This window comes from Bos taurus, chromosome 28 (assembly GCF_002263795.3).
Source record: "Bos taurus isolate L1 Dominette 01449 registration number 42190680 breed Hereford chromosome 28, ARS-UCD2.0, whole genome shotgun sequence".
In the NCBI taxonomy this organism is placed as follows: Eukaryota; Metazoa; Chordata; class Mammalia; order Artiodactyla; family Bovidae; genus Bos; species Bos taurus.
This window is the reverse complement of record NC_037355.1, coordinates 10,358,191-10,384,973: the sequence shown is the minus strand read 5'-3', so window position 1 is coordinate 10,384,973 and position 26,783 is coordinate 10,358,191. Positions and strand designations below refer to the sequence as shown.

The 26,783-nt window shown below is 36.4% G+C and overlaps 1 protein-coding gene across 7 annotated transcripts in view; it reads right to left on the bottom strand.

Annotated features, from left to right (window-relative positions):
- Window positions 1-26,783, bottom strand: part of RYR2 (ryanodine receptor 2) — an 827,636-nt gene that overhangs the window by 134,010 nt on the left and 666,843 nt on the right. For all 7 annotated transcript variants that reach the window (XM_059882653.1, XM_059882647.1, XM_059882648.1 and 4 more), the window contains 8 exons: window positions 25,218-25,456; window positions 23,647-23,728; window positions 17,840-17,970; window positions 13,433-13,753; window positions 11,600-11,840; window positions 10,457-10,544; window positions 8,613-8,705; window positions 493-663 (listed from right to left, as the gene is read on the bottom strand). In XM_059882653.1, the coding sequence (XP_059738636.1) occupies window positions 493-663; window positions 8,613-8,705; window positions 10,457-10,544; window positions 11,600-11,840; window positions 13,433-13,753; window positions 17,840-17,970; window positions 23,647-23,728; window positions 25,218-25,456 (1,366 nt within the window). The remainder of the gene's footprint in view (window positions 1-492; window positions 664-8,612; window positions 8,706-10,456; window positions 10,545-11,599; window positions 11,841-13,432; window positions 13,754-17,839; window positions 17,971-23,646; window positions 23,729-25,217; window positions 25,457-26,783) is intronic.

The following is a 26,783-nucleotide window of genomic DNA, read 5'->3' as shown; positions in this document are numbered from 1 at the left end:
AAGTTGAAGGCCATCAAGAAATCTTGAGAACTTCAATCTTGATGCTCACAAAGGAGAAAAACTAATTTAAAAGTCAACATCTTATCCACCCACGATCAGCATAACACATTATGCATCTAACCTAACACATTATGCATTTATGAAAAAAATACCCATCATAAATCTGCAGATACCTCTCATCACAAATTTGATATAGGAGTTCATAGGAAATCCATTTTTTCCCTCATTACTAGCGACTTGTTGCCATCTTTCCATTTTGTGTGTGAATATACCCTTCAGGTGATTAACATAATTTAGAAATAAAAACAGCCTCCAAAAAAAAAATATTAGGCCATCTCTGTGTCTGAGTCCTAGGGCCTGTATAGAAAAACTGGTTAATAAAGCCTTCAATGAAAAGAAACATGGACACAGAACAGTGAGACAAAGGAATCCAAACACTTGAGGAGCTAGAGGTCAAATGATCTTTCCCAATGGGAGGAACAGGAGCCTTACCAGACTAAAGCGATTTTTGGCCAGTGCAATGAGCTCCTGGTCCCCAGGGGCACAGATGTTCAACCCAATGGGCAGCAACCGCTTCAGAGCAGCCACAATAAGAGATGTCTGCATGGAATATCGGTCCCCTTTGCGCTTCATTTTCTTCCTTTCCTGATCAGAAACAGCTGCCTATGGAACAAAGATAAACATTGGAATCTGCAACAATTTCTTGTCTCAGGATTCATGAGCCTTTTCTAACTGACTGTGGTTTTCATCTTCCTCATTTTCTGCTGGTCCCTGTTTTTGAAAATCCTACTGAGGATACCTCTTCTCTTTCTTTTCAATAGTCCTATTTCTCAGATTCCCGTCACTATAATTCCCCCATAGGCATTTATATATTTTTTAAGAAAAAAAAAAAGGGTTATTACTTTGTTGGTTTGTTTTTGTTTTTAGTCTGGCCACACTATGTGGCTTGAAGAATATTAGTTCCCTGGCCAGAGACTGAACCTAAGCCCCTGCCAGTGGGAGCGTGGAGTCCTAACCACTGGACCAACAGGGAATTCCTCTATATAATTTCAGAAGGAAATTGCACATTGTAATTTTAGAGAGGCATATGGATGTATGAAAAATTTATGGTAATTTCAGATACTGTGTGTTATATAATTATCAATGCTTAAGAGGAAAAAAATGTAAGAATAAATAGTTTTTACTTTGACAAATGCTTGCTTTGTCACACACACACACACACAGCATATATAAAACTCTCAAACATTTATTTGCCTTTTACATAGGCTGAACACTTGTCTCCCCAAGGCCTTAATCCCCATCTAACAGAAAGAGACATATTAATAATATACTAATCAGTGTTACTTAAATATTTAGGATTATCTCTGGATGACTTGCTTACAGCTGAGCACAGCCATGATACTTAAGTTCCCTTGTAATTCTGTTGAAAACCATGCCTGTGCTAGGGTTACCTCAAACTAGAGAGTCTAATTTTCACTGGGTAGTGAGGATCCTTTTTCTATATAGAGGGCACGTTGGAAGACTAAAATTAAAACAACTGTCCCATATGCCCTTGTTCATATATGTTAAATTTCTTTGTAGCAACAAATCAAACACTAAATATACTTTTATGATAATGATATGGTATAATAGTTTTGAGCTAAGAAAAAACAGAAGAAAATTTAACATACAAATGATCTGTCTTGCCCAAAAGAAGGCAAAATATATCACAACATGATACTCAAAGAAGGTTTTTGCATAGTGAAAGTTTTGAAACAACTGAAATCATGTAGTGACAGTAGCTGATATGTTAATAATATCATATATATCATACGATGTATTATATCATTATATATATAGCATATATTGATATATATATCAAATCTATAAAATCTGAACCATAGTAATAAGAATCATATTCACATTCCAAAGAGATGTACTTATAGCTTCAGTCATGTCCAACTCTTTGTGACCCTACAGACTATAACCTGCCAGGCTCCTCTGTCCATGGGGATTCTCCAGGCAAGAATTCTAGAGTGGGTTGCCATTTCCTACTCCAGGGATCTTTCTGGTCCAGGGATCAAACTTGTGTCTCTTACGTCTTTTGCACTGGCAGGCAGATTCTTTATCAATAACGCCACTTGGGAAGCCCACTTATTGCATAGATCCCACTTTCATCTGTACCAATTTGTTAGAGATTATTAAGTTTCATAAAAAAAGTACAATGAATAGTTATTTGTACTCTTAAATTCATTAATCTATAAAAATAATGAATTAGTGGTTTTGAATGAGCTCTTTGCTAAGAGGAAACATAGCCACAGTGATTAAAATAATCAACCCACATGAGGAACCTCCATCCTAAAAATTAAACAAATTATGCAAACATATTTCAACCCAACACTGGTAATTCAGTCTTAGAAAAACAATATTACTAAATATTAATACATTAAAACCTACATTGTATTGGTGTTGAAATTTTCTTTGATTTTAACTTCTAAAACTCTTTTAGCTTTATGGTTGCATAAGTAAATGGAACTTAAACTTGGTTTGATATTTATAAATATTTAGGTGATGTTATAATAAAAATAATTTAAATCAACACTAAAGGCAAGTCTACATTGTTCAATTTTGAGAAATAGTAGAAAAATTAATTCCGCCTATGCTCAAAATATTATGTAATCTTGTTTTCTATACCGCAGGAAATCTGTAAACCGAAAAGAATAGTTAATATATCTTTGAACATGTATGGCTGATAACAGTCCACTGTTGGTATGAAGAAATTAAATATACACAAAACCAAATATCCTCATGGACATCTGTATGTGTTGGTTTTGCTTCTTCAGTGCCTGTTTCCTCCCCAGACTTTGGAGCTCCATTAGGGAACTGGTCAAACCTATTTTGTTCCTTTCTGTATATAGAACTAAGCACTGTGCCTGACTCATAGGAGCTGTTCAATAATTTGAACAGAACTGCTATAGTTACTGAAGGTGCATATTTTATTTTCAATCCATCACCTAACATTTGAATCAGACATGAATACACAATAACGTGGTCAATATGTAGGTACTGATGGAAGAAAATTTCAGATATTGAGATCTGGGGAAGTCATTCTTAGGTCACACATAATTTAACTGAAATTTTACACTAACCAGAACAGCTTGTTTTGTGACCCGCCAAACACTCATTGCACATCTGCTTTAACCATTAAAGAAAACAATACATTTAAAAAATTAAAATAGAGTAACAATCGTTCAGGCATCCAAAATGGAGCTCAGTGGCCACTGTGACTGTGGTTGGAGACATGATCCTGCATTACTGAGAACCTGAATTTTCTGAACTGTACCAGACTCAAGGACACCACCAGCCACCCTCAAAACAAGATCTGCTAGCAGCTTCCAGCTATAACCTTATAGTCTCAAGACCTCCTCTGGTAACTATGCAACTATTTCAGATCCCAATCAACCCTTACTTAACAAGCACACTTCTTGCCAGCTCCAATCATAATTCTTGACAAACAACTTAAGTAATTTTCTGGTGTTTGCCTTTATTAGTCTCCTGCATTTTGCAGTATGGCAGAACACACCTCTGATGAGTGCTTCTTGAATCTGTGTCTCCCAGGTTACAGTTCTGTTTGGCTCTGATAAAACTCTTGTTTATTCCTATTATTAGACTGTTTATTGATTATTTCTGTCGACAGCATAGTTAAGGAGGAAAGTAGGACAAACAAACTCTATCTTAAATAAATCTGTGTGTGTATTTCTATCTTTCTCTCTCACACACCACAGATATAGCTCCAACAAATTCACCTAAAATGATCTAAAATTTAATAGAGGACCAAGAAAAAAGGGAAGAATTTTCTAGTAGTTCCCCAATGAAATGGCCTACAACTCTCCCAAAGTAGACACAAACAAAATGATAGACGATTTAAACATTTTTAGATATATGAAGTATAAAAGTGACACTATACATCATAAAGACAAAAGATACAAGTCTTGGTGACAAAGTAGAAGAAAGGGAACCCTCGTGCACTATTAGTGGGAATGCAAATTGGTTCAACCACTGTGGAACTGCATGGAGGTTCCTCAAAAAATAAGAAAACTAGAACTACCCAAGTATTATGGCCAATTATCTATATACTGGCCTCTCTCTAGGCTACAGATATTTTGCTTTAGGTCAAACTGAGCTTCCCTATCCCAGATCACCTTACTCCACATTGGTCTGCTGGCCAACTTACAGTCTTCTTATAGTTTTAGAAATGGTACTCCATACACATAGTGATTATCCCTGCTTGAGGGACTAGCTGAAGACTTGATATGTGACAATTTGTCTCTTGGTTGGTATTTGTATTTGGTCTCAATGTCTGTTCAGAAGAAGTTCCTGACAATCTATTTCAAATATGATAATATGCATGTTTCAATGCTATTCTCTCAAATCATCCCACCCTCACCTTCTCCCACAGAGTCCAAAAGTCTGTTCTTTACATCTGTGTCTCTTTTGCTGTCTCGCATATAGGGTCATCGTTACCATCTTTCTAAATTCCATATACATACATTAATATAGTGTATTGGTGTTTTTCTTTCTGACTTACTTCACTTTGTTTAATAGGCTCCAGTTTCATCCACCTCATTAGAACTGATTCAAATGCATTCTTTTTAATAGCTGAGTAATATTCCATTGTGTATATGCACCACAGCTTTCTCATCCATTCATCTGCCAATGGACATCTAGGTTGCTTCCATGTCCTGGCTATTGTAAACAGTGCTGCGATGAACACTGGGGTACACGTGTCTCTTTCAATTCTGGTTTCCTCGGTGTGTATGCCCAGCAGTGAGATTGCTGGGTCATAAGGCAGTTCTATTTCCAGTTTTTTACAGAATCTCCACACTGTTTTCCATAGTGGCTGTACCAGTTTTGCATTCCCATCAACAGTGTTAGAAGGTTCCTTTTTTTCCTCACCTTCTCTAGCATTTATTGTTTGTAGACTTTTGGATAGCAGCCATTCTGACCAGCGTGAGATGGTACCTCATTATGGTTTTGATTTGCATTTCTCTGATAAGGAGTGATGTTGAGCATCTTTTCATGTGTTTGTTAGCCATCTGTATGTCTTCTTTGGAGAAATGTCTATTTAGTTCTTTGGCCCATTTTTTGATTGGGTCATTTATTTTTCTGAAATTGAGCTGCAGGAGCTGCTTGTGTATTTTTGAGATTAGTTGTTTGTCAGTTGCTTCATTTGCTATTATTTTCTCCCATTCTGAAGGCTGTCTTTTCACCTTACTTATAGTTTCCTTCATTGTGCAAAAGCTTTTAAGTTTAATTAGGTCCCATTTGTTTATTTTTGCTTTTATTTCCATTACTCTGGGAGGTGGGTCATAGCGGATCCTGCTATGATTTACGTCAGAGAGTGTTTTGCCTATGTTTTCCCCTAGGAGTTTTATAGTTTCTGGTCTTACATTTAGATTTTTAATCCATTTCGAGTTTATTTTTGTGTATGGTGTTATAAAGTGTTCTAGTTTCATTCTTTACAAGTGGTTGACCAGTTTTCCCAGCACCACTTTTTAAAGAGATTGACTTTTCTTAATTGTATATTCTTGCCTCCTTTGTCAAAGATAAGGTGTCCATAGGTGCATGGATTTATCTCTGGGCTTTCTCTTTTGTTCCATTGATCTATGTTTCTTTCTTTGTGGCAGTACCATACTGTCTTCATGACTGTTGCTTTGTAGTATAGCCTGAAGCCAAGCAGATTGATTCCTCCAGTTCCATTCTTCTTTCTCAAGATTGCTTTGGCTATTTGAGGTTTTTTGTACTTCCATACAAAGTGTGAAATTCTTTGTTCTAGTTCTCTGAAAAATACCGTTGGTAGCTGGATAGGGATTGCATTGAATCTATAGACTGCTTTGGGAAGTATACTCATTTTCGTTATATTGATTCTTCTGATCCATGAACATGGTGTATTTCTCCATCTATTTGTGTCATCTTTGATTTCTTTCATCAGTGTTTTATAGTTTTCTATATATAGGTCTTTTGTTTCTTTAGGTAGATTTATTCCTAAGTATAGAGACTCCCCTGGTGGCTCAGATGGTAAAGCATCTGCCTACAAGGCAGGAGACCTGGGTTCAATCCCTGGGGAGGGAAGATCTCCTGGAGAAGGAAATGGCAATCCACTCCAGTATTCTTGCCTGGAAAATCCCATGGATGGTGGAACCTGGTAGGCTACAGTCCATGGGGTCGCAAAGAGTCGGACACGACTGAGCAACTTCACTTTATTCCTAAGTATTTTATTCTTATCGTTGCAATGGTGAATGGAATTGTTTCCTTAGTTTCTCTTTCTGTTTTCTCATTGTTAGTGTATAGGAATGCAAGGGATTTCTGTGTGTTAATTTTATATCCTGCAACTTTACTATATTCATTGATTAGCTCTAGTAGTTTTCTGGTGGGGTGTTTAGGGTTTTCTATGTAGAGGATCATGTCATCTGCAAACACGGAGAGTTTTACTTCTCTTCCAATCTGGATTCCTTTTTTCTTTCTGATTGCTGTGGCTAAAACTTCCAAAACTATTTTGAATAGTAGTGGTGAGAGTGGGCATCATTGTCTTGTTCCTGACTTTAGGGGAAATGCTTTCAATTATTCACCACTGAGGATAATGTTTGCTGTGGATTTATCATATATAACTTTTATTATGTTGAGGTATGTTCCTTCTATGCCTGCTTTCTGGAGGATTTTTATCATAAATGGATGTTGAATTTTGTCAAAGGATTTCTCTGCATCTATTGAGATAATCATATGGTTTTTATCTTTCAATTTGTTAATGTGGTGTATCACATTGATTAATTTGCAAATACTGAAGAATCCCTGACCTCTTATGGCCTCTCTCTATGCCTCTGTTAACACTGGGCTAAACTGACAACATAATGACAAAGCAAAATGATTCACTAACAGTTTTCCGTTCAAAATACCCCTATGAAATGTATACTCTTAGTACACCATCTTCCAAAGGAGCAACTCCTCACTCTTCAGGCTTATTGTCTTCCCAGAGAAAAGAAAATTTATCATCTTTTTTGAGAGTTTCAATAACACAGACACACAAAATAATAGCCCATAGCAGTCAGACAACTAGGGATACAAAGCTTCAACTAGCATTAATTTTAAGTTCATGTCTAGTAGTGTCAAATACATGGCATTTACAACTCTAAATAAGACTAGAGTATTGGGTGATGCTGTTTTATTTTCCCAGTGATCATCAACGGAACAAATCAGATGGACTCTTGGGGTTCACTGGGGTACCATCTCCCTTCTCCCAAGGCATCTCTCTTGAGTAATTTGTTGAGTTGGTAGAGATTGATATCCTTGGCTAGAGTGCCTTACTATTTTGCATATTTGACTATTCGCTAGCATACCTTGTGCGCTATCCCATGTAATATATTCATCTTCTTATTTAGTACTAATACAAACAATAAAAGCACATAGTTTTCAGTGTTTTTAAAGGTCCTCTGCAGAGCTGGACATGACTGAGCAACCATGCGTACATGCCAATCCCCAACTTGAGTGACAGAGAAAACAAAAATTTCCATTTCATGTGTGAGAATTTTATATTTATCCATGTGGTTCTTTCTTAAACAATGCAGCTAATTATTTTGAGGTGTATATATGTACATATATTTACTCTTGATGAATATATATCATTGACTAATTATATGTACATCATACTGGTTGGCAATTTTGTGAATGTGTATATGGCAACTCACTCCAGTACTCTTGCCTGGAAAATCCTATGGACGGAGGAGCCTGGTGGGCTGCAGTCCATGGGGTCGCTGAGTCAGATACAACTGAGCGACTTCACTTTACTTTTCACTTTCATGCATTGGAGAAGGAAATGGCAACCCATTTCCATTCCAACCATTCTTGCCTGGAGAATCTCAGGGACGGGGGAGCCTGGTGGGCTGCCACCTATGAGGTCGCACAGAGTTGGACATGACTGAAGTGACTTAGCATGTCTATTAAGCATGCCTTATTATTTTGATGCTTTGATATCTTTGGCCTTACTGATCTTTGATTGCTCCTCCCAGAGCTAGTCAGTTCCTAGAGATACAAAATTACTTGCCTGTAAGCACATCTTTCACAGACAAACCAGTCAATCCAGAGTCCTTGTCCTCCAATCATCTCCTTTACCTGAACCCCAGTCCACCTTCCCTCATCACCAAGGACCAGGCACCAGACAACTAGGAATAGTCCCTACACCCCAGAGCCCACTGAAATTATTCAAACCATCCAATTCTAAACCTTCTTACCCTACGATGCCTGCTCCTTCCCACAGAAACCATAAGAAAGGTTCCTGTTCACATTCTCCCCTTCCTCCCTCTGCCTCATGACTTACCCTTCTGCCTCCAGGGAACTGTGAATAAAATCTTCTTCCTCCATGACAGTCATTTCCATGTCTATATATCTTACCACACCTGATTACAAGTCCTAGGTATCCTTAAATCTGTGTGGGTGTGTGTTTAGTCAGTAAACAATATTATCAAATCTATCAAATTCCAGGTATAAACCTTCAAAAGATCTAAAAAATATCAACCTATTCAATGAATGAACATTATATTCAAACATTTTCTAGAACATAAAATGGATTATAGTCATACCTTGGACATCTTTGACTTGGTGTCCATAATAAGGAAAGACATATTGTTGATTTCATTCTGCACCACAAAGTTCTGCTCCTCCCTTTTGAAATTCTGAGACGTTCCAAAGGAGGTTTCAATTAAAATCACAGAGATAAGAAGTTCAAATAATTAGAGATTACACAGGACCCCAAAGTTTCTACCAAGATAAGTAGTAATTTAATATATAAGATATAAAGAAAGGAAACAAATAGCTGTTGAATATCCAGTGAGGGTGCCTGGCTGGGAACAACAATTCTGGGAACTACGATAGAAATATGAATGCTTTAAAGATGGGAAAACTAAGATTTAGGAAATTTAAGTAACCAAGTCACACAGCTACCAGGGGATAAAATGAACACTCGAACTCCAACTACTTGATGAAAAGCATATGTACTGCTTTTGGAATAAACACAGGTTTACTAAGGGCGGGCACAACTATAACACAACTTTCTGTCAGATATTTTAACTACTTTTTCATGTACCCTAACATTATTTTATTCACTTTAAATTTAGGAACATAAAAACACCAGGAAAGTCAAGTGTTTAAGCACTGGTAGTAGTTAAAGCAAATATAGAATAAAAGCAGAAACCACAGAGTTTTAAAAGAGAGGCTAACAATATAACTGTATGTCCTTCTTTTTTAAAGAAGCATAACCTGAACAAAACAGCTTCATAGTAAGCATCTACATATATTAATAATTAATAAGCAATTAACGATTTCTATTGAGGACAGAGAATAGACTAAGCCTCAATTTTCATCCAGCTCATATTAATATTCTAATTTTACTATTAATCTTATGGATACTTATATAGTTTCACCTTTAAAAATCTGAGTTAAAATATATATGGGGAAACAAACAATGAGACTTTATTTTGGGGGGCTCCAAAATCACTGCAGGTTGACTGCAGCCATGAAATTAAAAGACGCTTGTTCCTTGGGAAAAAAAAATTTTTTGACCAACCTAGACAGCATATTAAAAAGCAGAGACATTACTTTGCTAACAAAGGTCCATCTAGTCCAAGCTATGGTTTTTCCAGTAGTCATGTATGGATGTGAAAGTTGGACTATAAAGAAAAGCTGAGCACTGAAGAATTGATGCTTCTGACCTGTGGTGTTGGAGAAGACTCTTGAGAGTCCCTTGGACTGCAAGGAGATCCAACCAGTCCATCCTAAAGGAGATCAGTCCTGGGTGTTCAATGGAAGGACTGATGCTGAAGCTGAAACTCCAATACTTTGGCCACCTGATGCAAAGAACTGACTCAATGGAAAAGACCCTGATGCCAGGAAAGATTGAAGGAAGGAGGAGAAGGGGACGGCAGAGGATGAGATGGCTGGATGGCACCACTGACTCTATGGACATGAGTTTGAGTAAGCTCTGGGAGTTGGTGATGGACAGGGAAGCCTGGTGTGCTGCAGTCCATCGGGTCACAGTCAGACACGACTGAGTGACTGAACTGAACATGTTTGTGTTTTAAATATATTCATGAAATTCAAAAGCACATACTCAGATTTTTTATTATTCTTAAAAGTATCGTTGGGCATTCATCTAAAAACCTACTGATTATGATAAATCAGTTATGATAACTCAGGGCAATTAAAAATCATTGTGACTGAGGATAAGTTACAATAGTCAACAGAAGGCTTACACTGCCTCAAACTCCCCAGAGAAACCTTGTCTCTCTCCTCACCAGTTGAATGATATTTATGAGACAAGCTTGAGAAACTGTAATAGGTATTAACTAAGGGGATTGGGAAATTGATTAAATTTTTAAGTCCTTAACATATATGAAACAGTAAGCATTGTGAATATTTTTCTACTTACATGGGATTTTGACCAGTAGATAAACACCTCAGCAACCATGCGGAAAAGATCTTCTGCTTCTTGGTTAGGCTCTTTCAGCCATTTTGCCCTGGAGCATATAATAAAGTGGTGCCTCAGTTACTTCTTAAAGTTAATTAAAAAAAAAAAATCACCTCTCAAAGTTTGAAACCAAGTAAACTGAGGGCAATCGTGCTTGCTCACAGAGCTCAAAAATTGTTCAGTGTACAGTTGTAACCTTTAAAATAATTTAAACATTATAACTGACAAACTACTAGCTTTCACATATGAGAGGTAGACTGCTCCAGAATGAGATCTCCCACTGTAATTTTTGCTTGGCGAAATTCACTTATCTACAAACATCTGGTAATGTCATCCTCATGCAAAATCTCATTGCTAAGTAGTGAATGAAGCAATTCCACTGGGACATATGAACCCAGTAAAGTTATGACTGAATTAGAGACATTAAATCACTTTTGAACATTCTACTTCAGGGGTCCCCAATCCATGGACTGTTAGCAGTCCATGGCCTGTTAGGAACAAGGCTGCAAAGAAGGAGGTGAGCTGCAGGCAAGCGAGCAAAGATTCATCTGTATTTACAGCTGTTCCCCATCACTCTCTTTATCGCCTGAGCTCTGCCTCCTGTCACAGCATGAGTGGCATTAGACTCTACTGTAAACTGCACACACGAGAGATCTGTGTGTTTTCTCCTTTTGTGTTGTTGTTGTTTAGTCACTCAGTTGTGTCTGACTCTTTTGCGACCCCATGGACTGTGGCCCACCAGGATCCTCTGTCCATGGGATTTCCCAGGCAAGAATACTAGAGTGAATCGCCATTTCCTTTTCTAGGGGATCTTCCTGACTCATGGATCACATCCATGTCTCCTGCATTAGCAGGCAGATTCTTCACCATGGGAAGTACCCCTTATTTGCAGAAAAACAAACTCAAGGCTCCCAGTAATTATGCCTCATGGTGAGTTTCATAATTATTTCACTATATATCACAAAGCAATAATAATAGAAATAAATGTAATGTGCTTGAATCATCCCAAAACCATCACCCTCAACCCAACCCCAGGTCCATGGAAAAATTATTTGCTATGAAAGCAGTCCCTGGTGCCAAAAAGGTTGGGGACCGCTGGTCTACCTGTTATAGTCCACAAATCTAATCAGGAGCGGATAGAAGGCATAGAGATCTCTGGCCAGTGTGGTGAACTCATCTAGGATGAGAAGTTCGGCTTCAGACATATCTCCCCTGGCCTCAGATTTCAGATGGTCCTCTTCTGATACCACCATTGCTGCCTTTTTCTTGAGCTTCTCCATTAACGGCAAGAAATGAGTTTTCAAGAGCTGAGGTTTCACTTTATTTATAATAGGCTGGGAAAACACTGTTTGAAGAAAGACATTAATATGCTGTTCTGCATAAACATTCATTAAATGAGGATTAGATGGTCATTACAATTGTAGCATGATTAAGCCTCCCTCTCCTCCAGCACATGGCTTCCTTCAGAATTCAGCCCATCCCTCGGCCCCTTTTCTAGTCCCAAACCTAATTACATAGCTGCTGCTCAAAAATGATTACTGAACTGAATCTGACGTGCTTCCTTGTTTTCAAAAAAGAAATTGGTAGCTAAATGAGAATTAAAAAAAAAGACATTCATTCACTTTGGAAATCAATTACTTTCCCACAAAGAAGAAAAGTCCCCCAGTGGAAAAAGTCCCCTGGGCCCCTCTTTTTTTTTTTTTTTTAAAGAAGAGATACACATTGAATAATCCTGAGACCACATGCCTACTACAACATAACCACTATGCCATGACACTTTAACTGTCTTCATCTTTGTTCCAAAGGAAGAGTTAGATTACATATAATATTGCCTTTTTATTTAATAATAGTTGAAGCTGTTAACAACAGTTGTAAGCTTGATTGGGCCATTTTTTAAATTTAATTTTTATCTTATATTGGAGTATAGTTGATTTACAATGTTGTATTACTTTCAGGTGTGCAGCAAAGTGATTCAGCTATACATATACATATATCCATTCTTTATCAGACTCCTTTCCTATATAGGTTATTACAGAATACTGTAGAGTTCCCTCTGCTATATAGTAGGTACTTATTGACTGTCTATTTTATATATAGTAGTGTGTACATGTTAATCCCAAACTCCTAATTTATCCCCCCCCCCCAACCCCGGCAACCTTTCCCATTTGGTAACCATAAGTTTATTTTTTAAGCCTTTTTTAAAATGAATTTTTTTCCTGTAAGTGTAATATAGATGCATTGGGGAAATGTATAAAAGAGAGATGTTAAAAATGAACCAAAATCACCCTATCCAAATTAATAAGACATTGGTGTATTTGGGGGGGAGGAATTCTGCCAATAAACAACTTCATATGTATACTTTCAAACTCAAGTTTTTAAAACTCTTTTAATCCTCCATGATATTCTGAATATTCTCTAAGTCATAAAATATTGAAATCTTAACATTTAAAGAAAGCATAATACTCTGGAATATGGATATACACAACCTGTTTAACCATTCTCTAGTGCCTGGTCACTCAGATTGCTTCCAATTATTCAATATAAATAGTGCAATCCTCCCTGACTCCTGCAAAGATAGATTACTAAAAGTGGGTGAGTTCAAAATCCAGTTTTATTTTTGTCTCTGTCTACAGAATCATTAATTTTGATTGCTGTGTTTTAATTAATCTTAGCAAGATCTTCACGAGATTGGTCAAATTAAGAAAATGTTTACTCACTTAAATGTACTAACTATATGGAAAGTTACACAATGTCTGATTAAATCTAGTTTTGGGGTTTTTTTTAAGAACAGCAAACAGCATGAAAGAAATAATCAAGAATATTTTTTGAGTACAGAAGCAAATATTAATCAAGACTGAGAGAGGAAGATTCTAGTCTTCTGTACTTTGAACCTTTCTGAAAACAAAACGTAAATGGCACATTGCTTCTCAGTCTTACCTGCTAACCTCTTCATCCAGGCTCCCTCATCAATACCCAAGTTATTATATATGATTTTCAGGATATTGCCCAGCAGCGTGTTCATGTGCTCTGAGTTCAGAGCTGTACAGCACATCTCAGCCCTTCCCGGATTATTCTCAGGCCCATGCTCCCACCAACGAGACATGTAACTACAAAGCATGGGCAGGACAACTTCCATCACATGTGGCATCTGTGTGTAGCGAATCCCGGACTCAGCCAAGTCCACAATTTCTTCCATGAGCTTCTCCAAAGACGGTATATTTGGACAAACATCTTCCACGTTAGCAGGCAAATTAAGAGCTAGAGAAACACACATACAAATGACACATGTTCGGTCAAAGAAGTGACCTGCCAGCCACGTGGCCACTGTTAATAACAGACATCAGCAACCATTTCATGCTGAGCTTCAAAATTCAGCCAGACCTGGCATGTCTTCAGCTGGATCCCACTCCCTCTTCTCATGGTAGCTATTTCAAACTTTCTTTGCCCCCAAGTCCCAACTCCACCACCTGAAGATCAGCAAATGACCACCCCTTGTACTTCAGAGCAAACAGGAGTATCAGATGTCTCTCCCTCCAACTGCCTGCTCTCATGTGGCCAGGATTTGTGCATCTGGTTTCACATTCACCTCTATTCCCCTTTTCAGAGGAAGGAGTTCTGAGGTTCACTGTTCCACCTGTGACCTGATGTCAAGCCTACACTCCAGCAGATGCCTTGCTCAGGATTGCATCTTCAGCTCCTTCTCCACTGTCTCCTCCCTAGCAGCCTATACATTTGCTTAAGTCTCTCCCAGACTGTTCACTTTTCAGATGCTCTCCTAGCCACAGATGTGAATGCTCTGCTTTCTACCACTAAACAATTTTATTTTTTTAATCCTTATCTAAAGTAAAACTTCACATCACTGACCAAAATTCCCTTTTCCTAAAATCCCCCTTTCCTTAACTTCAATGCATTCAGTCTTTCTTGACTCTTTTCTAAATTTTGCCAGTCTCTTTTTACTAAATCTTTTCACCTTGCTGAACTTCTATATGTGGGTTTTCTTTAGAGATTTGTGTTGAACTCACTTCTCTTAGCTTGTATGTTTGCCTAGGCAATTCTGGCCATTCCTTTGAGATTCTGATCAGGCAAATTAACTCTCAATCCCATATTTCCTAAAGCTTTGTGTGAGTATGTGCTTCATAAGGAATGTGTCAAAAAGCCACTGCAAAAGGGTCTAAATTAAACTTGACCTTTCCTCTCCAATCTAGCTCTTCAGCCTGTACTGGTAGTATCTCGGTGAGGACAAGGTTGTCTGGCGAGTCACCCAGGCTAGAAACCTGGGAGAAATTCTAGGCTGGGAGGCTCCTTCATCTCCTATAGGAAATGCTTGTATCTTGAGGATTTCTCATAACCTCTGCACTACAAACTTCATCCAAGGGACCTTATCCAATCAGATCTCTTCTGAATTACCACAATCATTTTCTAATTGGTGACACACACTACTCCATCTCTCTTATTTCTATCATGATGTTTTGCTGCAATGCAAATCTACTCATGTTACTCCACTTTTCAAAGCCAGTGAAAGGGTCCTATTGCACTGGTACAGTCCCCATTCCTTACCTGACCTGGAAAGCCTGCCTCACCTCTTCTTGGTTTTCCAATACTTACCTCATCTTTTCTCTTTCTTCCCTGAAAGCTATCACCACCTCAAAGTACTTGAAGTTTCCCCTAAGTACCAGCATTGCAGTGTCCCTAATTTCAAGGCTCATATTGTACCAACTTTGCTAAGTCTTCCCAGGTGCTCTTAGCTCAAACTGCTTTTTCACATCCCCAGTGTTCTTTATTGTGAATTCTATCACATATATTCATCAGTTTCTCTCCCTTGATGCATCTAGAACCTCCCAGAGGAAAAGAACCAAATCATATTCATCTTTGTATCCTGTCTCCTCCACCTACCAACAATCATATGTTGAATGGCTTGAGTAAAAAGTGAATGAAGGAGAATCACTAAATGCAGTTCCTTTGCTTTGTTATGAAAATGATGTATTATAAGAAATAAGCAGGTAAATTATTGGCTCTGTGTATTTGCTTATCTGTAATGAAATAGCAATCTGTTTCATGCTTGATTCATTGCAAAAATATTAAAGGATCAAAAATCCTTAATAAGACAACAAGACATGCTTACACAGATAATAATACAAATTGAATTGTGTTTTACTGTTTACAAATATATTATGTAACTATCTCGAAAAATATCACTAAGTTATAGTCAATATATTTTCCTTTAGCTTCCTCTCTGTGATATGAAATTAGAATCACAAACTAGGTAAAGTAAATGATAATTATTCAGCTTTTAAAAAGCATTCTTACTTGAAAAATTCACTATAAAATTAGTGTAACCAGTAACTCCCATACAAACATGAATTACACAAAATGATCTCATTAACTAAATGATCTCATTAATTAAATGCATATGTCTCATTAACAGAGATGTATGCATTTGTGAACAGCAAATATTCTTGTCCAAGTTTGGGGAACTCAACATCTACTTCTGTTTAATTGACTATGCCAAAGCCTTTGACTGTGTGGATCACAACAAACTGTGGAGAATTCTGAAAGATGGGAATACCAGACCACATGACCTGCCTCTTGAGAAATCTGTATGCAGGTCAGGAAGCAACAGTTAGAACTGGACATGGAACAACAGACTGGTTCAAAATAGGGAAAGGAATACATCAAGGCTGTATATTGTCACCCTGCTTATTTAACTTATATGCAGAGTACATCATGAGAAACAGGCTGGATGAGGCACAAGCTGGAATCAAGATTGCTGGGAGAAATATCAATAACCTCAGATCTGCAGATGACACTACCCTTATGGCAGAAAGTGAAGAAGAACTAAAGGGCCTCTTCATGAAAGTGAAAGAGAAGAGGGAAAAAGTTGACTTAAAACTCAACATTCAGAAAACTAAGATCATGGCATCTGGTCCCATCACTTCGTGGCAAATAGATGGGGAAACAGTGGACACAGTGACCAACCTTATTTGGGGGGGCACCAAAATCACTGCAGGTGGTGACTGCAGCCATGAAATTAAAAGATGCTTGTTTCGTGGAAGAAAAGTTATGACCAACCTAGACAGCATATTAAAAAGCAGAGACATTACCAACAAAGGTCTGACTACTCAAAGCTATGGTTTTTCCAGTAGTCATGTATGGATGTGAGAGTTGGACTATAAAGAAAGCTGAGTGCCAAAGAACTGATGCTTTTGAACCAAGGTATTGGAGAAGACTCTTGAGAGTCCCTTGGACTGCAAGGAGATCCAACCAGTCCATCCTAAAGGAAATCAGTCCTGAACATTCATTGGAAGGACTGATGCTGAAGCTGAAACTCCAACAATTTGGCCACCTGATATGAAGAACTGACTCATTTGAAAAGACCCTGGTGCTGGGAAAGATTGAAGGTAGGAGGAGAAGGTGATGACACAGGATGAGATGGTTGGCTGGCATCACCGACTCAATGGACATGAGTTTGAGTAAGCTCTGGGAGTTGGTGATGGACAGGCAGGCCTGGTGTGCTGTAGTCCATGGGGTCCCAAAGAGTCCAACATGACTGAGTGACTGAAGTGACTGATTGCAAGGCTTTTGGAAAACAACTAATATACAATATAGTTTATCAGACTTAGAGGACAATACTGTTAGAAAAAAATCACATGAAATAAAACTGTCCCAATAAGATGGATCTAGCAAGTGAACTGAGAAAAAAGCAAAGTATGAATCCATGCTGCTGCTGCTGCTGCTGCTGTCATCTCAGTCATGTCCGACTCTGCGGGGCCCCATAGATGGCAGCCCACTTGGCTTCTCCATCCCGGGGATTCTCCAGGCAAGACCACTGGAGTGGGTTGCCATTTCCTTCTCCAATGCATGCATGCATGCATGCTAACCCGCTTCAGTCGTGTCCGACTCTGTACCACCCCATGGACAGCAGCCCACCAGGCTCCTCTGTCCACAGGATTCCCCAGGCAAGAATACTGGAGTGGGTTGCCATTTCCTTGTCCAGTGAATACATAATCATAACAAATAAGAATATTGTACATGTGCTGACTACCTATAAGAGATAACTGAATTAGAGTGACCTATTTTTTCCATACTGCTGATTATTCTGTCTTATTATTAAGAGGGTTAACTTGTCTGTGGTTCATTAATTTAAAAGAAATGAATTTTCTTTCAGAAAAACAATGGAGATAGTATACAACACTCCAAAAACTTCCAAATAATAAGACATAAGAACAAATAGCATTGGAGATAATAAATTAAAATAGCCCATTAAAAAATTATGGTTATAAAATACTACAAATGTTATTCAGTTTTAGCTTCAAATATCAAGTACCACACATGCTTCTGTGCTACCTGCTCTCTCTCTCGAAGACTTTGTATTGTAGATGGAGTAAATATTGTGCTTGTCCAGGTGAGTTTCCAAAAATGCTACAGGAAAGGCACCAGCAAAAGCAGCCAGACATTCTCCCAATGCAGAACGTTGCCTGTAAACGAAAACTTTACATTTTTAAAGCCTTCTAAGTGAATAACTGAAGAAGTTATATTAAAATTGGCAAAGTCAACCTAAAAGAAGGACAATCATAGAGCTACTGATAAAAACTACCCCTCAGATCCAACCTCTATATTGTAAATTATCATCTGCTTTCCATAGCAAGTTCCCTATCATTTTTTTTTTAAATCTAAATCACCTGTCAGCTTAAGAGAAGTTAAAAACAGTACAGCCAAAAATATCAACAACAACAAACACACTTATAAATGCCTCCACGAGTTTGGACATTTCATTTGGTTTCCTTTTCTTTCTTTTTTAACACAGTGTTCTAAGGAACAATTCTTGCCATATGAATAAATGGATTTTGATAAAAAATTAAAAAAAAATAAAGTACTAATACTAACACACATATAACTTTCTGAAAGTTTGCCATATATAATTAATTTCAGGGTTATATAAATAATGTCAGGTTATTAGTTATGAAATAGTAAGATACACTAGATGCTAAAGACTATAGATAACACTTAAAACTGATTTATTCATTTTCAAGAGAAGGTGGTGCCTTGGGAATCAAACTGTGATCAATTTATTTAAGAATTCTCCTGCCACTGATATATTTAAATTCTCTCTCTCCCTCAGTTTTCTACTTAATCCAAGGCTTTACTGGCACCTTAAATGTTTATTAAATATAGAATAATATGAGAGTTCAGCAAATTATGAACTCTTTAAATGACTTGGTATATATATTTAATTTAAAAGTCAATAAAATGGATTGAGTTAACAAGATAACATAATTCTCTTGGGTAGTTTTAAATTTCTTATTAAAAAATAATAAATAATGCTTGATTATTTAATATTTTAATTAAAACAACTAGATAGGTACTCTGCTAGGAGAAAATATCCCTTCACAGAAAGAAACTGAATAAGGTAAACTTCAGTTTACACATTGAATAACATTGCATTACTAAAAATAAGACATCAAGCAATTACAAAGAGCACAGGCTTTTATTCATACAGATCCAAGACCTGATCTTACTCCTAATGCTGCGTCACTCATTGTAGGAAAATTACTTACACTTTTCAAGTTTTTCTTTCCTTACCTAAAAATGAGGACAGAATTGCAAAATATCTAGTACACAATATGGGTTCAATAAATGTTTTAAAATAATGAGACATACTTTAAGAAGTTAATAGCCTAAAATGTTTCATGTATGACCCCAAGGTAGGTAACCAATTTCCTGACATCTGATTCAAAGCGTGAAAGCAGTAGTTGTTCAGCTGTGTCTGACTCTTTGCGATCCCATCCATGGACTGTAGCCCACCAGGCTCCTCTGTCCATGGGATTCTCCAGGCAAGAATAAAGGAGTGGGTGGCCATTCCCTTCTCCAGGGATCTTCCCAACCCAGGGATTGAAGACTGGTCTTCCGCACTGCAGGCAGACTTTTTACCATCTGAGCCACCAGGATATTGAGCTAGTCCTTTTATTTCATTAATAATTCTTCTGAATTACTTAATGATTCACTTTAAAATACCAATTCAAATAGTAATTCTCAGATTAATTTGATCATTTGTGTTGTTTTCTGGAAATAGCAACATTTCTTTTAAATGATTTGTATAAAAATAACATTTTTATAACATTACATTTTTTAGTATACCATCATTTTTTCAAAATACCTTTTATTCACCTTCAAATTTTTATTTTTATATTCGCCCAGAATCACTCTACAATTGTGAAGTTAACTGAATAAAATGCACATATACCTTTTTTTTAGACTCTAAGAGAATGGTCCAAATTTTATCAAGAAAAATATCCAGGCAAGAACAGCAAAAAACAATAACGGTAAGTGCTGAGGTATAAGAGAATAACTGCTGAGGCATAAGAGAATTTTGACTACCAGGTATTAAAATAAATTACAAAATACTAATAATTTAGGCTAAACAGTACTGCTCTTATCATTCAAAAAATCAAATAATAGAACAGAATTCTAGAAATGTATATTCTAGAACACATTCTATAAATATAACCTATCATATTTAGTGTATGATTGAGTTTATTTTAAATCATTGAATAAAAGGAACATTTAATAAATCATTATGTTAGACATGATGGATGATTTAAAAATTGAATTTAAATTCTACATAACAAACGCCAAACAGAAACATGAAATTCAGATGCATTTCTAGTAAATTCTCTTCTTAGCCCTGAGATAATCATTTCAGAAGAGGGCAACAGAGGATTAGATGGTTAGACACCATCACCAACTCAATGGACATGAACTTGAGCAAACTCCGGGAGGTAGAGAAGGACAGAGAAACCCAGTGGGCTGCAGTCCGTGGGGTCGCAAAGAGACACAACTTAGCAACCAAAGAACAACAAACAATTTCGGATATTCTCTGCCTTCCTCAAGCTTCTCACGCTTGTTTTTTCAACCATGATTTGGCTAAAGACTCCAGTCATATTTCAATGAGACAACAAAAGTTATTAGACACACACCTGTTTCCTATTGAGTAAAGTTTTGAGTCCAAAGAACCATGTTTTAAAAAATACATTCCTGACGACCCCATGTTATTCTCTGAATTGTGTGCTCCTCACACACAATAACTTGCCACTATAACATTTATCAGTTTATTTGTTATGTTTCTTCCACTTGACATAAGCTCTTTGAGAGCAGGGATCTATCTGTTTACTGTTATATCCCAGAATCTGACATTTAATAAATATTTACTGAATGAACAAAAGAATTAAAAAGTAAATCTAGACAAATGAAAACATGAAAAACCTAGGAGAACAAATATTTCAATTTCTAGTTGTTAAGGTACAGTATAAACTTTTTAAAATCATGAAAATAAGAGGAAGACACATATGACGTAACTGGTAGATTTGATTATATAAAAGTTCAAAACTCTCATGGCATAAAAACTATCTGTACATTATGTCTTATATATAAGCACTATAAATGGATAAAAATGTGAAAAATCATAAAAACAGGAGAAATGACAGACAAGAGGTTAATAATTAATAAATAGAAAGGTTATTACTGATGAGTAAGACAATAAACTAATAGAAAAATGGACAAAAATTAGAAAAGGTAATTTATCAAACAAATAAAAATGGCAAAGTAAACATAACAAAGTAGCCCATATCGAGTAATCAGAGAAATGCACCTGAAAATAAAAATGATATCCCATTTTAACTATTAAATTTATAAATAGTAAAAAAGAATAATCAGAAATGAGAAACATGTGAGGAAGTAAGAATCCTCTTGTGCCGGGAGCCGGCATATTGCATATTGAGTGCATATTGCATATTGAGTGCAGCACTTTCCACAGCATCATCTTTCAGGATCTGGAATAGCTCAACTAGAATTCTATCACTGCCGGGAGCCAGCGTGAGGAACTCCGCCCATGACAAAGGTCATGAGGAAGGAGGCTCGGCATACACAAAGGCGGGATCGAGCCTCAGGAGTCTCCCTGGAAATTCTCGAGCATCTACCCCCAAAACCAGAGTCTGCCTACTTTCTGCTTTGTGCTTTCACCTACACCTCTGACTTTACGGGGGGCTGTCCCCCACTACCTCTCTGAAAAAAGAGTTAGCTTACAGCTCCAGTTAATAATTCCTGGGTGTGACAGTGTTTAACCTACAAACTCCTTTGGAAATCCTCTAGCCTGCCTGAATAGGTTTTTCCAGCCACATGTGATTGTTCAGAGCCTCCCAACTGTGAGAGGCAGGAGATGTTCTAAACTGTCTAAATACAGATTCCTTTGAGCAGTTAAAAGATTGATCAGAAATTGTATTGGTGAAGGGATTTTCACTTGTTGGGCCAATGTTTGCTGCTAAGTCTCCATATCCCTTACCTGCTGTGTCCCTGGCAGTGTATTGATTAATATTATTGGTGTAAGTAGTAGCTTTAATGTTTGTAACCTGGGACCCTTGAGGTAATTCTTTTTCTTGTTATAGCCCACCACACCTTTGCTCTGTAGGAATGCAACTTTATCTAATGCTTTTGGAGGGTGGCTCCTGACCAATCACCTTTAGAGAAAAATAAGTTTTCTGAAGAGAAGGTCTTAAAATGTTAACAGGCCTCCGGGCGACCCAGAAGATGATGCAAATCACCTAAGCTTTTGCATATGATGAGTTTGCAGGAAGAAAGCCTGGCTTGCTGCCTGACTCTACCCCTTCCCCCATTATCCTCTATGCATAACTTAAGGTATAAAAACTACTTTGGAAAATAAAGTGCGGGCCTTGTTCACCGAAACTTGGTCTCACCATGTCGTTCTTTCTCTTACCTTCTGGCTGAATTATTCAGCCTCTTTTCTACACTGAATTTCCTCACTGAGCTATCCTTATTTCAGCCTCTTTTCTCCACTGAATTTCTTCACTGAGCTATCCTCATTCTATTACTCTTTGTATCCTTAATTAACATTTAATTAAGCAAGTGTTTCCTGATCCTCGCCTATGCCGTCTCTCCTTCGAATACCCTGGATCAGCCGGGGCTGGTCCCCGGCACTCTTGCAAACTTTATAGTATAAAATGAATCAGTTTTTTAAAAAATAGTAAAATGTGTATCATAAACCTTTAATATGTGCATACTTTTTAACCCAGATCTCCAAATTCTGATAAAGGAAAGAAAATAAATACACACAGAAAATTGTGAACATAGATTTAGCATTATTTATGATAATGAAAAGAGAAAAGAGGCTATATGTCAAACATGAAGGAACATTTCAATATATTATGATACTTCCTTAGGATAAAATATATTTTATAGCCACAAAAAATTATTTAAAAAAAGATTAACTTAAAATGCAGATAAAACTTCAAAAATATTTAGAAAAAAAGCAATTATTTTTTTACATTGATCTACTTTCCTATATACTGGTAATTGCAACTTTACCATTTTTAAAAAGTTTTAATATTTGGTAGGCCACATGCATATCCATTTATTATTTTATTTTTTTTCTCTCAAAATTGTATATGCTAGTCTCATGCATTTATTCTTCCTAATGAACTTCTGAATTATTTTTTCAAGTTCAGTAAAAAAGCAAATATCTACTTGAAACTGTATTATAATTAAGATTAATTTGAAGAGAATTTACATCTACTCAATATTCCTCTCTCAGAATACCTTTATTTTTACTTCATTTATTGGTCTTTTATTAGCATATCTTTTTATTTTAACTGGTAAAAAAAAGTCTTCTTTTTCTTCTCTCTTCCATAGAAATTTTTTACTAAAGTTACCAGTGATCTCTTTGCTTCAGTTCAGTGGGGACACCTTATCTTACTTGATCTGTCCACATCCTCTGACCCTGCAAATCTTCCCCTCTTGAACTTAAGAAAAAATTAAACTGGTTTAATAACTACCCATATTCAGTCTTTTATAAGATTCATTAATGCTGTAAAGTTTAAACTTTATATTAAATATGGTCTTTACCATTATTGCTTTACATTTTTCATTCATAAATTGGCATTTATTATATTACATATATAAACATATCAATCAAATTTAGCATTTAGCTTAAAGATTGCCTAATTCCTCCCAAGGAATTCAACACATCAATCTGGTTGTTTAGTTTATAACTAAGGAAAAAGTTATAAAATGAAACCCTGGAAATGAATAATTATAACATCTAAAAAAACTATTAGTAAGAAGTTAAACTCTTAAAATCTTACCTTTCCACATAAATACTCTTGCTGGTTCCCAAAGCATACAAGCTAGTCAGAATTCTATAACATGACACCTGTACATCTTCCACTAAGGAAAAAGAGAATTTCATTCAAAACACTTGTTATCAATACACTGTCCTGAGAAAGTTTAGGCTAAAAACAAAATTCTATATCAAAGACATACTAATATTTTAATATTTGACAAAATATAACATATAAAATTATATTTAAATTCATGATTATATTTTAAAATACAAAATTTAAAAATTATATTTAAATTACATTTAAAACTCTTTTCTCAAATAAAAGTCTTTTCTTGAAGGAGCTAAAAGCATTCTAAAGACTCATGCTCTGATTATACAGACAAAATATTATCAGGAACAATTTATCATTTTTCTTTAGGCATAAGAATAAGGATTTCTTCAAGAATAAAACTAAGCATAAGAATATCTGGGAGGACAGGTCCATTTTGACTCCTGTTTCAAAGGTACATAAAGACAGTATCTTTTATTTTAACTCTCAATGAACAAGAATGAGAATGCTGGAGAATGGGGTGTATCATTTATTTCTGAAACAACTTAGAATTCCAAGCATAAGAAAATTACTCTTGTAGTTTCTAAAGTTAGAAAATAAAACTTCTAAGATGATCTCTGATTCAATAAACATGTTCAACAGGCAAAGAAATATAAGAACCTTGGATTTCTAATGCCATCTCTGTTACCACTTTCTGGAGGACACACCATATCATGAATGGAGAAGTCATTCTCCTCTCCCATACTTGTTTCTATGTCAATATGGGATGGGAAGTAATGTTCCCACTGGTTCAAGTAGTGTCAATATTTTGAAACTAGTCTTTGTGCCATTCTCTGATTACCACAATGGTTTTTACAGAACTTTACCTGGGAGACCTACACCATTTGAGAGTCTGAGTGGGTGGGTCTGTGGGCAAGACCCACTTGACTGCTAGATACGGGCTTTTATCTTCCTTCATGTTCATACAGGCAGAAGGGAAGGAACTTAGGTCATGTGTTCTCTTTCCACTCAAGCTTCGGCATTCTGTGGCTATTTTTAATAACTACAGAATTCCAGACAAAAACAGCAGATGAAATCCCCTATGAAAACAGACTGAAATCTATAAACCAAAGACATTTGAGCCACCCTGGTAGATCAATTATTTAGATACAGACTTTGTCTCAGCAGTCTTCACATATTGGTAGGAGAGCTTGCACAAACAATTTGCATCAACTCAGAAATAATTTGAAAACACTTAATGCTGCATGTCCTATGGTGAAACTGCATTAGAAAATTTCCAGGGAAAAAGACATCATAAAAAGAGTAAAATTTGGAACTTGTATGTCAACAATGTAGACTATCTATAACCACTACCTTACTGGTCCCTCCTGTGAATTCATGATCTATCTCTATAATAATGGTTTTGTAACTCAAATGTCAACTTCAAGTGTTCTTCCAAAAAAAAAAAAAAAATTTAAAGCAGTGTTTGAGTAATCTCTATGATGTGGCTGTTACAATTTCCGATTGTACCATTTAGATAATGAAACTCTAATAGATTTACATACATATGAGATCTTCTCCGAACTGATGCTGGCCAATATGCTCAAATAATGATGACAGCATTGGTAACAGTGCCACCGTGGTATAATTGATAATCTGAGTAACACCTTTGGGTTGGTTTCGGGTGTGGGTGAACTGGCCCTGCTTAAGATTCTCCATCGTCTTCTCCAGATCCTCTGCGGCATTGTCCAGGAAGGCTCTGAGTGCACTTTTAACACTCTCCAGGCCAGTCTTCATCACAGTCCTAGGGAGCAAAGAAGGGACAACTTATATCTTGTGGTAGGAGCACAGAAAATACAAATAAAACATGCTTTTAACTCATGTTTATTTGTTCATGACGATAGTCAACTTAATTTTTTTAATCCACTTTCAAATAACATTATTTTTCTTATATACTTGAAGTTATAGTAGTATCACTCCATACATGCATAATCTTTCCTAAATGCCTTTAGAGTCAACTTAATTAAGATCTTGAAGCAAAATGTAGTTCTTTTTTTTTTTTTTTTCTAAACATCGTCCCTACTCTCCCGACCCTCCCTGTGGCCGCACAAATGAGGAACCTTAATCCCCCAACCACGGATCAAACCCCAAACCTGCCCTCTATGTTGGGAGCCCTGAATCAACCACTGGACTGTTAGGGAAATCCCAAATGGCTCCCAAAGTTATAATGATGTATGCTTTTCAACTGCGGTCTCAAATTTTGAGAATACTTATTTCATGACTAACAAAACTTAGGTCCTGAGCAAGTTTAGTTCACCTCAGATCCAACAAAACTAGACTGTTTTGTGAGACAATGGGTGTGAAAGAAACATTTAATGGCGGTTAAACCAAGTTACCAACTGATAGACTTTTTTTTTTTTTACTTTTAACGGTAGAAAATCCGTTTTTTCTAAATACGTCTCTGAAGACTGAACTCTGTATGAAAGTGACATGCTAAAAGCCACTATTTCACGTAGAAAATCAAGGTGCATAATTGTATCTTCTTTCTTTATTATATAAAACATCTCAAATAAAATCTTAAACATTAAAATGAATAATTCAAGGTATCACTGAATATTCTCTGTGGAAGACTTTTAGGAACTTTTATTTAGATATATCCTGGATAATTAATGAATTAAATGAATGGTTTAATGGCTGAATCAAGCTAACCAAATTGGTTTTGTATTTGGATTTCTGGTCATGGTGATATTAGGGCAGGGTAGAAAGTGCACGGACTTGGAAATTGGCCTACTTCCACACTTATTATGGAATCTTGAGCTTCACTTTACTCAACTGTAAAATAAGAATAAAACCCTCATGTTTCCTATAAAACTAAATATTATAACAAAATGGAGTACAACTACCATGCTTTGAAGTTAATAAGCTGTCTAGAGTTGTAGCTCATTATTTTTACCTCACATGATATAGTCCCAATGCAACTCTCAATTATATACCTAGCCACTACAGAAATTACTTGAAATTTAAATAACAATCTGTATCTGATTATATATAAAAATAATATAATGCTCTTGTATTACTGGGCTTCCCTTGTAGCTCAGTTAGTAAAGAATGTGCCTGCAGTGCAGGAGACC